The sequence below is a fragment of the Lissotriton vulgaris genome, chromosome 6, assembly GCF_964263255.1.
Source record: "Lissotriton vulgaris chromosome 6, aLisVul1.2, whole genome shotgun sequence".
Classification (NCBI taxonomy): Eukaryota; Metazoa; Chordata; class Amphibia; order Caudata; family Salamandridae; genus Lissotriton; species Lissotriton vulgaris.
The window spans coordinates 935,531,243-935,549,101 of record NC_141694.1 but is presented as its reverse complement, the minus strand read 5'-3'; the positions used below and the strand labels follow the sequence as shown (position 1 = coordinate 935,549,101).

The window sequence follows — 17,859 nt, the reverse complement described above, 5'->3', positions numbered from 1 at the left end:
TTTTGGGGGTAGCAACCTATTGTGTAACGTGAGATCTTTAGTGAAGCATTCAACCGAGGTTTGGGACCTTATCTCTACCCACAAGCCAGATATGTGCTTTTTAACCGAAACATGGCTTAAGCCTCATACCACCCCTGCCATTACCCTTGGCATACCGGTGGGCTATAAGATTGTTAGACAGGACAGACCGAAAAAGACTGGTGGAGGGATAGCAATTGTATTTAAGGACGAGATTTCGGTCGCAATCTTAGATCAATGCTGCACATCTGATTTTGAGATGATTGTATTTAGGATTGATTCTTCCACTAAATGTAGTAGGAAAGGAGCCCTGGTTTACCGCCCGCCTGGCCCTTTGAAAAATATGTCAAAATTGCTAATAGAAACTATAGCACCACATATAAGCCCTGAAAAAGACTTTTTATTACTTGGGGATTTTAATATTCATAGTGAGGAGGAAAATAACATTGAGGTACAATCTTTCAAGACAGATATCTCTCTTCTGGGACTAAAACAACTTAATAGCGGACCTACACATCAAGCGGGACATACTTTGGACATGATTATAACCAACTTTTCCGGTATTGAATGTAATGCACCCAAACAATATCCCTGGACAGATCATTTTATGCTTGAATTTTTCATGCCAATAAATGTTCCGCGAGCCACTGTACATGCCCATATTCCATCTAAACGAAGGCAGTGGCACAAAATCACCAACATCACCTTCGAACAAAAATATCTTCCCCCCCTAGTCGTATGTACAGACGACATTGATAGTGCTCTTCTAAAGTGGGATTTAGCTGTTGGTGATACAGTAGAACAACTTGCCCCAATAAGGACCTTCAAAACGAGCCTTACTAAGAAACATGAAGTTTGGTATTCAGAAGATTTGCGTAGTCTTAAACGTATAGCCAGGAAATTTGAAAAGACATGGAGAATTTCTCACTTAGAAGGAGATAAAGTTAATTATAAGATGGCTCTTAATACTTATTATAAAGCCATACGATCTGCTCGCAAACATCATATTACCGTCCAGTTAGAGGCAGCTGGTAATGATTCAAAGACCTTGTACCAGATTGTCAACACTTTTCTGAAACCTGCAGCGTGCGAGAGCGCAGACATGGCCTCACAACATCTTTGTGACAGTATATCGAGCTTCTTCTCTGACAAAATTGACGCTATATATAGGAGAATAGAGATGACAAATACGGATAGCAGTAACCAGGATCTTTCTGCTCTGGTGTATATGCCATCCATTAAAGCTACAAAATCTCATTCATTTAATGACTTTCCGGAAATCCCACTGAGTGAGGTCCAAAGACTACTTACGGATATTAAAAGTGGAAGTCCGGCAGACCGGCTTCCAGCCAGACTCATGGGTCCACTAGGGAGCACTCTGGGCCCTGACGTTCAGAGGCTAGTAAACCTCTCATTAACATCTGGAGTAGTTCCACAGTGTTGGAAAAAAGCTCTTGTCAGACCGATCAGGAAGAATTCATCTATTCCTTGGACCAACTTGTCTAATCTTAGACCTATCTCCCTTTTACCTTTCTTGGGGAAAATCACCGAAAAACATTCTAATAAACATCTTTCCACCTATCTGGAACAATCAGGCTGCCTCGATCCATCCCAGTCAGGCTTTAGGCCAAAATTCAGCACGGAAACGGCCTTGCTGTCGATAACAGACGATCTCCGGCTGTACCAGGATAAAGGTTATTCTGTAATCCTGGTACTACTAGATTTATCGGCAGCGTTCGATACCATTTCTCATAACATCCTTATCGAACGCCTGTCTGAGAGTGGAATCGGTGGTACTGCACTGGAATGGATCAGAAGCTTTCTCTCCAACCGCACCCAATCTGTCACCATGGGTGACTTTAGGTCGGAGGAGGTCAACATCACCAAGGGGGTTCCACAGGGCTCATGTTTGAGCCCGACTTTGTTCAACACCTATGTGGCCCCCTTGGCAGCTGTAACCAGAGCTTATGGATTCCACCCAGTATCATATGCTGATGATACGCAGCTGCTCTTCCCTTTTAAACATCTTACACCGGAGATAATACAATCTTTCTCCGATGGAATGAAGGCAGTTGCAAGGTGGATGTCCTCCAATTTCCTTCAATGCAACGTTGGAAAAACGGAGGTGATGCTTTTCGGCGATGTAAAGGTCCAATGGTCTCCTGACTGGTGGCCTTCCGATCTAGGCCCGGTTCCTGAGCCCAAAACAGTGATCAAGAATCTAGGAGTCAGATTGGAACCAGAGTTGACTATGAAACATCATGTCACCATTACTGTAGGAACATGCTTTCACGTAATAGGTCTCCTTCGGAGGATTTTTCCTTTCCTCCCTGATACTTATAGGAGAACCCTGGTTCAGGCTCTGATTATCAGCCGTCTTGATTACTGCAATGGTCTCCTGGCAGGAGCTAATGAAGAGGTTCTTAACCGCCTACAGGTGGTACAAAATACAGCAGCGAGGTTGGTGCTTAATGCACCTCCGAGGTCTCCCTCCAGACCTTTATTGCATAAACTACACTGGTTGCCCATTCGGCAACGAGTAAAGTTTAAAACCTGCTGTATTATTCACAAAGGCCTTAATGAATTGGGACCAGAGTATTTAGCTACAAAATTTGCTCCATACGCTCCTACTCGCACCCTTAGGTCTGGCGAACAACTTTTGCTAAAAATTCCCAGAATTACCAAATCCAGGCAAGGAGGTAGGGCTTTGTCTGTGGTAGGCCCCAGTTTATGGAACTCCCTCCCGCTTTCCTTAAAACAGTGCAGGAATCACCTTCAGTTCAGAAAATGCCTGAAAACCTTTCTGTTCAGCTCATGCTAAACAATTATCTGCTGGCTCATATGAGGCCTCGATTATAAATCATCCTTCATGTGGCTTCTTTTAAGTCTCTTATCCCAGGTGTCAAAAGCGCGGAGATACTCCTTCGGGAGTCTATTCATAGCGCTATATAAGCACGCAAATAAATAAAAATAAATAAATATGTTGGAGAGTGAGTGGGTATCTAAGTGGCTGTATGGGTGTATGAGTGACTGTATGGCCAGGTGAATGGGTGTGTATGTGACTGTATGGATGAGTGAATGTGTGTCTGAATGGCTCTATCAGTAAGTGACAGGTTGTGTTAGTGCCTGTATGGGCGAGTGAGTGGTTGTTTGAGTGGCTGTTTGGGTAAGTGAGTTGGTGAATGAGTAGCTGTATTTTAAAGCATGTGTCTGTGTGAATGGATGTATGGGTGAGTGAGCAGCTGTGTGAGTGCTAGTATGGATGTATGAATGGGTATATAGGTGGTTGTGTGGGTGTGTGAGAGCTTGTATGGGTGAGTGTCTGTGTTGACAGGCTGCATGGGTGAGTAAGTGGATGAGTCAGTGAATGTATGAGTGGATGTAAAGGTGAATAAGTGTGTGTATGTTTGTGAGTAGCTGTTTGAGTGAGTGCGTGACTCTGGGAGTGGCTGAATAGGTAAATGACTAGGTGTATAAGTAGCTTTATGGGTGAGTGAGTGGTTGTGTGTGTGCCTATATGAATGAGTGAGTGGTTGTCTGAGTGGCTCTATGGATGAATGAATGGTTGTGTGAGTACAAGTATGGGTCTGTGAATGGGTATGTCAATGGTCTTCTGGGTATGTGAGTGGGTATATGAGAGGTTGTATAGGGGTGTTAGTGGGTGTGTGAGTGCTTCTGTGGATGATATCATCAGTCATGTAAACAGTGATGTCATTTGAGTTGTCATCAGTAATACCATCAGTGATGTCACTGACCATGTCATGAGTGATGTAATATGAGAGGTGATAAGCAGGGCATTGCCATCTGTTATTAGACCTGTGTTTGCGCTCTGTGCGCTTCGGGACCTGAGCTGCTGACAATTTTAATTGTACCTCGTTTTTCATTTTATTTGCATTTTTGTTATTTTCCCCTGCTTTTAATTCTGCTGGCCCTTACCTGCACTCTAACTTCTGGGAAATCCACCGCTGTTGGGCGAGTCCGCATCCCGGCGTAATTTCCCTGCAGTAGCGCCATCTTGCAGGTAGACGGTGCCGCGTTTCGCCGCCATCAGGTAGGATACACGCTCTAGTCGTCAGAAGGACGCTAGGCGTGTACAAAAGAGAGTCATGCAGACGCGCAGCGGTTACGCGCAGCGGGGACGACTGATTGATGCCGGAGTCACGCCAGAGTCCAGCCCGTCTGCGCCCGTCAGCGTCCCGTAGGCGACCGGGGCGGCGGGTTGGGCTCTGCCTCAGGGCATATGTGTGCCCAGGTCCCCTTTGCTCCGATATTCATCCTGGGAGCTACGTTCACTACAAAATCCATCGGGTGGCTGTTGTACAGTCTTCCCCGGACGATACAGGGGTAAGTCACGCTGCCCTGGCTGTGGCTGGCGCCCCAACTGCGCTTTGTCCTCGCTTCCCAACAAAACGACTGACAGTGTTGGGTATCTCTGCATGCTGTTAAACACCAGATCTGCGTGCAGACATGCGCAAGACATTTATGATCTCCTCGATCTGGAAAAGCCACTCTGTCTCATGTTGACTGAGACGTGGTTGGGGGAATTCTCAAATCCAGATGTTGCCATGGCTATTCCTCCTGATTACAATGTCTTCAGGAAGGACAGGCTTAAGGGAAGGGGCGGTGGAGTGGCACTGGTAGTGAAGAAATGCGTGCCATGTTCTATTCTGCCAGTGGATGATATCCGCGGCTCTGAGTCTCTGGCCTTTTCCATCACTCTGGCACCTCACCAATCCTTCAAAGGACTATTAGTATATAGGCCACCTGGTCCACCTGGAACCTTCTTTGAAGAGCTTGATTCGGTTCTATCGGGACTAGCCCTGAAAGCAGAACATTGCATTGTAGCCGGGGATTTCAACTTCCGTATGGATGATCCATCGGACCCGGATACCATTAAACTCTTGGAGGCCACGGCCCCTTTGGACCTGATCCCCTATCTTCAGGGGCCAACGCACGACAAGGGACACACTCTTGACCAGGTCTTCTCGACATCTCAGCTGGAGGTGAAGGAGATTATCCCGGTGCTTTGGTCAGACCATAGGCTAGCCAAATTCCTGGTTAGAGGCACGGCGAAACCGTCTAATCCCGTGTCTCAGCATCAGGGACGAGTCCCCAGGGCATATCGTCGAGTGACTCCTGCAATGTTGGCTCAGGCTGCTCTGGATCACCCTTGCCTCCTTTCTGGTGACTTGGAGAAGGACCTGGAGTCTTTGCAAGTATGGCTTTTAGATAGGTTGAACGATCTGGCCCCGGTCTTGGCCCCCCGCTTAACATCTAAACGGGTCTCGGCTCCCTGGTTCACTGCGACACTGGCGGCTGCTCGGCAGCAGTGTAAGGCAGCCGAAAGAGCTTGGCGATCACAATATGATCCTGTGGCAAGGCTGACCTACAAGACAGCGATCAAGACCTATCACCGGGACATTCGCCTAGGAAAAAAAGCCTATCTTGCAGGGAGGATAGAAGCCGCCTCTAACTCCTGTAAGGATATTTTTACTATAGTGAGAGAATTTATGGCCCCTCGTTCCAATACATCCCAAGGTATGCCTTCTAAATCCTGGGCCTCTGATCTTGCGTTTTTTTTCACCAGCAAGATCAAACTTATACAGGACTCTTTTCCACTGCCGACTCCCTTGGGGCCGGTCAACCCTGAGGACGACCCGTGCCTTTCGGCCCCGCTAGGCCCTGTGCTGGCTGTCTTTCCATCTATCTCAGCTACTGCTTCCTTAGCACTAATGGGCAATCTTAAATCTGGGTCGTCATTGGACCCCTGCCCGGCCAAATTCTTGGCAAAAATGGCGGAAGTGATAAATCCTCTGGCGAATCCACTCCTGAATCTCTCGCTGAGCCAGGGAGTGGTTCCGCAGGCCTGGAAGCAGGCAATGGTCATTCCTTTGCTGAAGAAGCCTGGCCTCGATCCCAAGGCTCCGGTTAACTATAGGCCTATTTTCTTATTGCCTGCTCTCACGAAAGTCTTGGAGAAGCATGTACATTCGGTGCTTTCCAATTTTCTTGAAACACATAAGATTCTGCACGCCACTCAATCTGGCTTCTGCCCAAATCTCAGTACAGAGACCGCGCTCCTAGAGGTCTCAGAAACCATTAAGGGGGTTCTGGACGCTGGGGGCAAAGCCATGCTCGTTATGTTGGACTTGTCGGCGGCCTTCGACACCGTCCCCCATGACGGCCTTCTCGCAAGACTCTATGAGATTGGCCTACGGGGGACGGTGTACAGCTGGTTTTCATCTTTTTTAGCTGGCGGCCTGCAAACGGTCTGGGCCTCCCCAGACTCCGCCGTGATGCCGCCACTGGGAGTCGGGGTTCCGCAGGGCTCTATATTGAGCCCGACCCTTTTTAACATCTTTATGACCCCTTTGGAGGCGCTGGCGGAGTCGTTCGGGGCCCAGATCGTGTCCTACGCCGACGACACCCAGCTCCTCTTCTCTTGTAAGAGGGGAGGAGATTTCGATGGAGAGAGTATTCGGGATTGCCTTGGGGCTGTTTTTAAATGGTTCCAGCTGAACAGCCTCAAGTGCAATTCTGATAAGTCCGAGGTACTCTTCTTCGGGTGTGTTGCGGAGCCAGACTGGCATGCTTGGTGGCCTAGTAACATGTTCCCTCCGTCTTGTTCATCTCAGGTAGCTAAAAACCTGGGGGTCAAGATGGACAAGGATCTGACGTTGAGATCCCAGATCCTTGGCGTGACGGGCACATGCTTCGGCCTCCTTAAGATGCTGCAGAGGTTTTTGCCTCTTCTGTCTGAGGAACACAGGAAGCTGACTGTGCAGGCTCTGATAGGCTCTAGATTGGACTATTCCAACATCCTCTATCTGGGCCTGCCAGAGTATCTGCTGCAGCGGCTTCAAGTTGTGCAGAATGCGGCTGCGAGGGCCATTTTTGGCCTGAACAGGCAAACCAGTGCTGCGGGTCTCTTGCAGGCCTTACATTGGCTGCCTATCCGCAAACGGATTGCTTTCAAGGCATTAACTTTGGCCTACAAAGCTCTTCATGCTGTGGGAGCTCAGTATCTCCAAAGGAGACTTGCCTTTTACCGACCGGCTCGCTCCCTCAGATCAGAATCTCTGTTTCTGGCGGTTGTGCCGCGTGTAAAGAGAGCTCGTATTGGAGGTCGCTCCTTTGGACTGCTGGTGCCACAGCTGTGGAACACCTTGCCGTTGGCACTCCGGGGAGCTACTAGTCTACTTGCTTTTAGGAAAGGCCTAAAAACCTGGCTGTTTGCCCTCTAGGGTTTTTTTTTTTCTCTGTCTCTTTTTTTGTTTTGTTTTCTGCTTCTCATTCTGTTTTTATCTCTGTGTTGTGTTATCCTGAGCAGGTCTCATCATTAAAAGCGCCGGGACACTCTTTTTGAGTAGCCGTGCGCTATATAAAAAATAAATATAACATAACATAACATAACATAGTTACCTCAGGTTATAACAGCTGCAGAATTTCACAGGTTTTGTACGAGTGAAATCAAAACCTAACAATAAAGTCTCTGTAACCTTTTTTTCCAGTGAATTTCTGAGAGTTATTTTATTATATTTCCTAAATATTATACCCCTGTAACCTTTGCTTTTTTCACTAAATTTATAAGATTTGCAAAATTTGACATCCCTGTAACCTTTGTTTTTCTTTAGGCCTTGGTGTAAAATTCAACTCCGCTCGCGGAGTTTGAGTTATTCAGCAACTCCGCGTTCCACTGGAGAATGTGGAGTTACTGATCATCTCAGCAACAGAGCAGATTTTTGTATCCATTGGCATGCTTGTCATGTAATTTTGTACGCATTGGAGCACAATGAGACTTGAAAGGCACTGGGCAACCCTCAGCAGCCAAGGGGAGTTCAGCCCCTAACCAGTGGTACACCAGGAGTCCCCTTTGCAGAGTAGTTGAGAAAGAGGGCGGGGCCTCTGATGAGGTCTCAGCATTACAACAGTGGGGAACTTACAAGTCACAACAACTGGGGTTCTTAGCCTCCAAAAACTCTCAGCAGCAAAGGGGAGTTTATCCCCCAACGAGTAGTACCCCAGGAGGCCCCAGTCCAGAGTGGTTCAGGAAGGGGGTGGGGCCTGCGACATCTCAGCAATCCAGCTTTGGGGGATTTAGTTATTGCATAAATAGTTTTTCTTGGCCTCCAATGACGCTTAGCTGCAAATGCAGGTTCATCACCCAAACAGTAGTACAGCAAATGGCCCCTGTGCAGAATGGTTGAGAAAGAGGGTGAGGCCTCCAATGTGTCTCAGCAATCCAGCTGTGGGGCACGTACGCATCATAATGATACAGGTTCTTGGCCCCCAACAACCCGCAGCAACCAAGGGGAATTCATCCCCCACCCAGAAGTAAACCTGGTGGCCCCTCGTGGAGAAGTGTGGCTCACTGGTTAGAGGAGGCAGACCTGGAAGCAGAGGTTAACGCGGGATCAGGGTTCAATTCCCGGCTCGGCAGGGTCTTGAGTCCTAAAATGTCCATGGACTCAACAATTCTCGCTCCGGTGCCTACTCGATTCATGGGTTCGCACTCTGCGACTCTGGGCAATAGCTTGCTTAATCTCCACAACGGCCCCTCGTGGCGGGATGAATGGCTTTCGCCTTGCGGATACCTTGCCGGGGTTATCTCACAGGGGAATACCAGGACGGGTTCCCTAAGCAAGCGCTTAGAAACCGCTCGGTGATTTGCGCTACATAAATTCCTCTACATTTACATTTACATTTAGTTATTGCAACAATAGGGGTTCTTGGCCTCCAACGACATCCATCAGTAAAGGAGAGTTCATCTCCCAACCAGTAGTACCCCAGAAGGCCCATGTGCAGAGAGGTTCAACAAGTGGGCAAAGCTTCCGAAGATGTCTCAGCAATTCTCTGCATGCTCATTTCTGACTTTTTATTCTGCCTCTTTCTGCCCATTTCTGACCTTTATTTTGCCTCTTTCTTTTTGTTTCTAAACTTTATTCTGTCTGTTTATGCTCATTTCTCACCTTTGTTCTGCCTCATCCACCTGATGCTCATTTATGATCTCAATTTTGTGTCTTTCGGCTCATTTCTGACCTTCATTCTGCCTTTTTCAGCTCGTTTCTGACCTTGCCTCTTGCTGTTGTTTCTGTCCTTTATTTTCACTCTTTGTGCTCATTTCTGAACTTTAGTTTTGCCTCTTCCTGCTCATTTCTGACCTCTATTCTGCCTCTTCTTCCTTGTGCCTAACCTCTATTCTGCCTCTTGCTGCTTGTTTCTGATCTCTATTTTGTGTCTTTCTGTTCGTTTCAGACCTTTATTCTGCCTTTTTCAACTCGTTTCTGACCTTGCCTCTGGCTGTTGTTTCTGTCCTTTATTTTCCCTCTTTCTGCTCATTTCTGAACTTTAGTTTTGCCTCTTTCTGCTCATTTCTTACCACTAATCTGCCTCTTCCTGCTTGTGCCTAACCTCTATTCTGCCCCTTGCTGCTTGTTTCTGACCTTAACTCTGGCTGCTTGTTTCTGTTCTTTATTTTACTTCTTTCTGCTAATTATTTTGCTTTATTTTGTATCTTGCTGCTCGTTTCTGACCTTTATTTTGCCTCTGCTCATTTCTGACCTCTATTCGGCCTCTTGCTGCTTGTTTCTGATCTTGCCTCTTGCTGCTTTCTTCTGTCCCTCATTTTCCCTCTTTCTGCTAGTTTCTGAAGTTTATTATGTCTTGCTGCTCGTTTCTGACCTTTTTTTGTCTTGCTCCTCGTTTCTGACAATTATTTTGCCTCTTTCTGCAATTTCACTGATTCATTGTCAGTGAAATTGATCTCCCTCTATCGCAGCTCCACCATTAAGTGAGCCTTCCCCGAGCCCCTGCAATATTGAGTGTTGGTGTTCGAGGCCCTCCTCCACCCGCAGGTTTCACCTGCACCTCATCCCAGGTGGTCCAGTGGACCTCTGCCTCCATTCACTTGCTCTGCTTTTTCTCTCCTTTTTCACTCGTTTTTTCCCTCACTTCACTCTCCTTCTGGGTCTTTCCTCCATTTTCTGTTGTTTTCCCCTCATTTCAAGCTCCCCTTCACTTTCCTTATGATTCTTTTTTGCTCTATTTTTACTCGTTTTTTTACTCTCATCTCAATCACCCCCTTTCACTCTCCTGTGTCCTCTGTGTCTTTCCTACACTCTTTCTTGCACTTTTTCTGTTGTTTTCCCCTCATTTTAGGCTCCCCCTCACTCTCCTCCTGTGTCTTTCCTCTGTTTACACTTGTTTTTTACCCTCATCTCAATCTTCCCCTTTCATTCTCCTGTGCCTTTCCTCCACTGTTTCTTGCACTTTTGCTGCCTTATTTGCACTCTCTCTTTTTGCCTTTTTCCTTTTTTCTTTTTTAGCCTGTTTTTCCCCGCCGCTGCTGCCCCCGCGGTCCCTCCCCCCCAGCATGACCAGTGCGACCGGCCCAATCCAGCTCCCCTCCCTGCTCCCGCCTTCTAGCTGTCCAGCCCTCCCCGACCACTACTTAATGGCGGCCACTGCACGGCCGTGCCGCTGAGGGGCCAAAGGCAAGCCTGTCTGCGCCCGTCCACAAACCCGACTGCGACCAGCGCCAGGAACCCTGGATCTCTGCACCGCCAATGCTACAACCTAGTGGCACTCCAAGCTCTCAACAAGGCCGCAACAACAACTGCAAGCTAACATCACCAGCCGACACCCACGGACCCTTCAGCTGTCACCACTGCCGGCACACCTGCAGCACCACCAAGACCACTGACCCAGCGCAATCCACCCGCAAGAACACAACCGAACCAAAGACCCTGCAATGCATCCTCCTCAACATCCGATCCTTCTACAAACATGCCACCAAAATCTGGGACCTCCTCAACAGCACTACCCCGGACCTAGCATTCTTTACCAAAACCTGGACCAACACCATCCGTGGGACCGTACATCACCATCGTCATTCCCCAAGGATACAAGATCTCCAGGAAGGACCACCCCACCCGCCCTGGAAGAGGAATCGCCTGAGCACACTCCCTGACGAGCCCACAGATCTGATGGGACACCTGGACCCCGCGGACGTTTCGCCAACTCCATCACGGACATCATCTCCCCGCATTCCATAGCAGCCACCAACTACACCCTACTGGGAGACCTCAACTTCCACCTCAACAACCAGCAGAACCCCAGCACTACATCCCTCCTGGACAACCTCCACAACATTGGACTCTGCAAGATCGTGAACGAACCCACGCACTCAGCAGGACACACCCTTGACCCCCTCTTCACTAAAGGAAACTCCATCACCTTCAGCCACACCACCGAATTCCCTTGGACTCACAATGGATGCGTCCACTTCACCTTCAGAACACCCACCATCCACAGACACCAGCACCTGCTCTCATGAAGAAACTGGACCAGAATCACTGACAACCAGCTAACCTCATCACTCAGCAACTCCACCACAACCATCATGGAAAAGGACGTCGCCAACACCGCAGCCTGAACCCTGCACAGATGGATCTCCGACAGCACCAACACCATAGCCCCCCTTAAGAAAAACAACAACACCCATGCCAAGAAGCTAGATGGTTCACCACCAAACTTCGAGAGTCCAGACGCATTTGCCGCCGCCTCGAAAAGAACTGCAGGAACACCAAATCCACAGAAGCCCACAAATTCAGAGCCGCCACCAACGCCCACCACCAACTCATCAGAAAAACTAGGAAAAAAGCAATTGAATACAGAATCTCCACTCATACACACAACAGCAAAGAACTCTTCAACGTCATAAAGGAGCTCGCCCATCCCATCAGCAAGTCCAAAAACATCCCTCCCTCACAAGACCTCTGCGACAAAATCAGCACCTTTTTCAACCACAAAATCAAGAGCATCTACAACAACTTCGACAAAGACAACCAACACACTGAACCTTGACCAACCACCCCCGACACCCTGAAGCCAGCGATCAACAACTGGACAGCCCTCACCACCGAAGACACATTAAAAATGCTAAAGTCAATACACTCCGGGGTCCCCACCGACCCCTGCCAGCCACATATTTTCAACAGAGCCACCAACACCATCGCACCCATGCCCTGCCACACCATCAACCACTCTCTGGCAACCGCCTCGTTCCCTGATGACTGGAAACACGCTGTGAGCAACCCCCTCCTCAAGAAACCCTTGGCGGACCCCGATGACCTAAAAAACGACAGACCCATCTCCCTGCTCCCGTTCCCAGCGAAAGTCATCTAGAAAGCCAACCTGCCACATTAATCGTAGAGCACACCATCCTCGACTCCTCCCAATCCGGCATCAGAAAAAACACAGTACGGAAACTGCCCTCTTTGCTGCAACAGATGACTTCTGCACTTTACTGGACAAAGGAGAAACAGCAGCCTTCATCCTCCTCGACCTCTCAGGGGAGTTCGACGCGGTCTCTCACTGCACCCTAATATGCAGACTCCACGACGCAAGGATCCGAGACAAGGCCCTCGACTGGATCCGCTCCTTCCTCTCCGGAAGAACGCAGCGGGTCAGACTCCCCCTTTCCTCTCAGACCCTACACCTACCACCTGCGGAGTCCCCCAGGGGTCCTCCCTCAGCCCTCCACTCTTCAACGTCTACATGGCTCTGCTCGCCCCCATCGTCAGAACCTACGGCAGCGCAATGGTCCTCATAAATGAAGCCCTTCAGCTTTAGGCTGAGTCTCCAGTTCAAAGTTCCTAATGAAGATACCTATTCAAGAGTAGTAGCAAACATAATTTCACTGGCTCATTGTTAATGCCTGGCTTCAGTTGGGATTAGGATGGCTTTAGGATTAGGATTGCATGCAGAGCCAGGTTTGCCGGAGTGTGAGCTGAACATTTTACAGTCCTTTTCACCATTTTGCCACATGTTTAGGTTTGGCACTATGTGATTCAAAGAAATGTGGTGCAACTCTCACATCTAGGCAAAGATTTAATAACTTTTTATGTCGGAGGTCTGTAACTTTTTTGAAGCAGCTCGACACAGTGTATTTTGGTGTTTACTAAGACACACAATGTCTGATTTGCTTGTCTTTACATTGCTTAGTAAAACTGGTGTTTAATTTGAGTCAGTGGTTTCTGGTGCTCAGCACCAGCATTTAATCATCCACCTCAGTGGTTTTCATGAGCACCAGTGAACGAAACATTAATTTATGGTAGGCAAGCGGGGGTTTAGGGGAATATTTACAAGCCCCTCTCTCCCCAGGCAATAGGGGCTTCACCTTAGTTACAAGGCATCAGTTTAAGGCCGCCTTGTAAATAAGTCACCCTTTTACACTATACTTAGCATGAAAGGGGTGGGCAAAAGGGGTTGCAGTGGGTGTTTCACCGCAACACTCATTGATTTTGATGCTGCCCTCTATTTATAAGGGTGGCGTAAATCGGAGTCAACACCAAAATTAAGACAAGGGAAAATCTTGTCTTTACATGGCGAAACGAGGAGAAATGCTTCATTTCTCCTCGTATTTGCTGTTTCTATGTGTACTGCATTGTGCAATACACATAGAAATAGCAAAATGTTATATGTTATATGTTATATATGGATTTGTATCGCACACTGCTACTCAAGAGTGTCCTGGTGCGTTGGGAGAATAGTGACATCCCAGACGGGGCGGCTACGCAGCTTGTTTGAAAAGATATGTTTTCAAAAGTTTTTTGAAGGTGGTTAGTTCCTTTGTGTGTCTTAGCGCATCCGGCAGAGCATTTCACATGCTAGACGCTTTTACCACCAGGGACTGACCTCCCAGGCGTGCTCTCCGGAACCTGGGGATTACCAGCCGCCTTTGAGCAGCAGATCGCGAGTTGCGGGTCGGGAGGTAGAACGCAAACCTAACACTCAGGTAGGAGGGGCAGGGACCATGTAGGGCTTTATGGGGTAGGACCAAGGCTTTAAAGCACCCTCGTTGAACAACCGGGAGCCAGTACAGGTCGTCCAGCTGCTTGCGGACACTTAGTCTCCTCAGGATGTCAAAGAGGAGCCTAACCGCAGCGTTCTGCACAACCTGTAATTTCCCCAAGAGAAATCCAGGAGTGCCAATGTAGAGGGCATTAGCGTAGTCAAGGCGCAAGAGTATGAGCGCCCTGGCCACCGCCTCCTTAGCTGCGCGGGGAAGAACTTCCTGAGGGCTTTAAGTGTACCAAAGCATGCACCTGAAAGTCGCGTGATCTGTTCGCGAAAATTCAGGTCGGCTCCGAACCAAATCCCCAGGTTCTTGGCTACATCACAGTCCCCCTTAGGACAGGGAAACCCCTTGGGCCAGAGGGATTCCCTGAATGCCACCGGGAATTGGCCATATAGGAGTACTTCTGATTTGTCCTCGTTGCATTTCAGGCTTGCCTGGGCCAGCCAGGCAAATACCGAAGTTAAGCAGCGCCGAGCCTCATCCGTCTGGAGGTCATCACCCTTCCAGGTGAAGAGGAGCTGGGTGTCATCGGCATAAGCCATAATTTTGGCACCCATCCTTGAATGATTGTTTATGTGCAGGAAGGGATACCCCCCTGCACATAAACAGTCATTTCAAAACATGACGATTTGCAACTTCTATATGTGCTGCACAATGCAGCACACATAGAAGTTATACATTGCCATTTGTTATTGTTTAGGTGCAGGAAGGGACACCTTTCTGCTCTTAAACAATCATTCCCTCAACACTGGCACCCTTGCACTATGGTGCAGGGTGTCTGCATTGGTGATAAGCATCTCACTTTAGTGCCAGCACATTAAGAAAAGCAGGGAAGTGATGTATTATTGTAAATATGGCATTTCCCTGCACTCCTAAAGTGACAGGGCATAGCTTTGACAATTTTGGAGCTAACCTGCACTCCGCCAATTAATTGTAAATATGGTAACCCTGCTCCGAAGTTGGCGGCTCAGGTCATTATGCCACATCCTCTCCACACTTTCACAGTTACTAGTTTGTTCTGTTTTAGGCAGCACCAGCAGGAGAAATGGACGTGTGCAAGCTGCCTCCTGACAAGAGCACCAGCATTAATTATTTTACAAATAAACCGCTTTAATTACCACAACACAACACAGCACATAATGCTGACTTGCGTTACATTTGCATAAGGGAGACGTCCCATGTGTGCATAGGCATTCCTGTGCATCCACCCATGGATTCCGATGCAATCTAAATGCAGCACAAACATAAAGAGGAGCTAAGAATACTTTTTGTGCAGGAAGGTATCTCTTTTTGCACATAAAACTGCTCTGACCACAGCCCAGACACCATTGATTCATGGCGGAAGAGTGGCTACGTTGGCACTAGGCTGCCTCAAACTCACTAGAGCAAGAGAGAGCAGAAGTGTGCAGAAGAAATATGGTGCATTTCTTCAATTTTTCATTCACGTGACAAAGTGCGTCGAGTTCCCTGGCTGCGTAGTACGGGCCCAGATTTTAGCTCAAAAATCCCATTTATGCATGAAAGTTGAGTAGTGCTGAGGTCGGAACTCTTTGCACCCACTGCAAAGGCTTACAGCCAGATTCATCAAAGACCCGTTTTGCGAGTCTTTAATAGCGATTCATAAGGAATCGCTATTACAGACTCGCAAAACGGGATTCATGTAGGAATCGCAAAATAAAATGTGATTCCTACACATTGCTTATTTGCGATTAGCAAATTGCTAATCGCAAATAAGGAATAACTCCCCATTCATTCCTATGGGCCAAAAGGCCCATAGGAATGAATGGGGAGTATTCCTTATTTGCGATTAGCAATTTGCTAATAGGCCCATAGGAATGAATGGGGAGTTATTCCTTATTTGCGATTAGCAATTTGCTAATCACAAATAAGATAGCGATTTAAAGGGTGCCAGGGGTGTCCAAAGGACACCCTGTAGCACCCCTTAAATGCAAATTTAAACAGGTGTTGCGCACACACATGTCCAAAGGACATGTGTGTGTGTAACATGCAAAAGAAAAAAATGCACTAAAGTGCTTTTTACTCTTTTTTCGCAATTTACCACGAAGTCAGACTTCGTGGTAAATTGCGACCAAATATTGCGAATTCGCAATTTCTAATTGGTTGATGAATTGCATTTAAGGAATCTCTATTAGAGATTCCTTAAATCCAAAATCTCGCAAATATGCGATTTTGCTAATAGCGATTTTTGCATTTGGGATGATGAATCCCAAATGCAAAAATTGCACTCGCAAAGGGCCAGATTCTCAGAATCTGGTCCTTTGCGAGTGCAATTTCGCTTGATGGATCGGGCTGTTAGCTTTGCATAAGTGCACATGGTAATCAATAGTAAATCTGAGCCTAAGTTTGTTTTAGATAGATAGATTTTTTATCTTATTTCTGAAGTTTGGAAACAATGACATGTATTTCACCCTGGATTTGTAATTCATTCGAGCTACATATTCCACGGTTCACAAACCAGACTGGTTCCACTGAGTACGTGCCTATTTTATGAAAATCAAAACCTATGAAAATGTAGCCCTTCAAAGTTACGTGTGAGGCTATCTCGTTCCCACACACATATGAAAATTAAATCTTAAAGTTGTACAATTTGTAAGCTGTTTGAACTTCGCCTCTCATCATCATCCATACATTAACTTTGCTTCATTTTTAGAACCAGTAAAAGCTCCGACAGCGAAAGTTGCAGCAACAAAAGTCACTGTGTCAGGTAATTAACCTCACACCTAATAACTTTATCTGTAATACTTATCAAACATTGCCATCCACTGGTCATTTGTTAGAAGGCGTTGCTACAGTTTGGCTACTATTTACAAATAGGTCAGTTCACAAAATAAGAAATGGGAATGGGTCGCAAATGTACCTGCCTCATTGAAATTCATGGGTTATATCATAAATTGCAACCTACTCTGATTGGTGGCCATCAAAGGGATGGTTGGTCTGCTATGGTCAACAGACCACCAAGTCTGTTACTACCTTCAAATAAACGTTTTTTTTAATGCAGCCTGTTTACTTTAAAGGAAACAGAGTAGTATTTTTAAAAAAATGCTAACTTTGAAACATATTTTTTAAATAAGAGGTTTGTTTGAGATTTGGTAGTGGCTTCCTGGATGACTGCCTACTCTTCAACAATGTTTTGTTTCCATGCAAATCACGCGTTCCCTTTTGCAAATGGGTTATCACCCCAACTATGGAATCAGTCATTTGTTAGTGTTTTGTGACCAGATTATGGTTGCTAATCATTGCTACATCTCAAACTGATTTCAGTTTGAAATGTACACCCACAACAGGACCCTTCCGAATTCAGGATCGATATCCATTTGCAATCTAATTTCAAGAGTCGGTAAATGTTTTTGTTACACTTCCATCCAGGACCATAAGCAACAAATCTAGGGGCATATTATCAAGGGGGTTTATCTCTGCTTTTTTGCTTTAAAAGCCAAGAAAGCGGAGATAAAATTATCTCCCTATTACCTAGCTGTCGCTAACACCAGTTAGCGACAGCTAGTAGGAGATAGCGACCATCTTGGGCCCCAATTTGCATGTCAGTGATATTTATCACTAATGACATGCAAAGTGGGCGTGCCAAGATGTTAGCGACATCGTCGCTAACATCGCTATCTCCTATTACCAACTTTTGGAGATATTCGCGCTAAGCCAGTTCTTAGCCATGTTATCCAATGGGAGATGGATAACATGGCTAAGAGCATTAGCTCGGTAATGCATGAATATCGCTGACTTTTCAGCGATATTCATGCATTGCGGCAATTTTTATCGCATTTGCGATAAACCTTGGTAATACCAAGGTTTCTTTGCGGTAAAAATCGCCGCAGCCCAGCGGTAAATTTTTGTCTCGATCATTATCGCTATTGCTTGGTAATATGCCCCCTAGATTGAGAGATGCTTTATACTTCTACATAAACATTATCTAGTAGACAGGAGAGCAGACATCCCCATCCCCATGG

At 46.9% G+C, this 17,859-nt stretch overlaps 1 protein-coding gene across 50 annotated transcripts in view; it reads left to right on the top strand.

Moving 5' to 3' along the window:
* Positions 1–17,859, top strand: part of LOC147708230 (uncharacterized) — a 2,035,583-nt gene that overhangs the window by 1,021,746 nt on the left and 995,978 nt on the right. For 39 of the 50 annotated variants that reach the window (XM_086926979.1, XM_086926974.1, XM_086926953.1 and 36 more), the window contains one exon: positions 16,551–16,604. The exons of the other annotated variants lie outside the window; for them this stretch is intronic. In XM_086926979.1, coding sequence (XP_086783105.1) covers positions 16,551–16,604 — 54 coding nt within the window. The remainder of the gene's footprint in view (positions 1–16,550; positions 16,605–17,859) is intronic. 50 annotated transcript variants of the gene reach the window in all.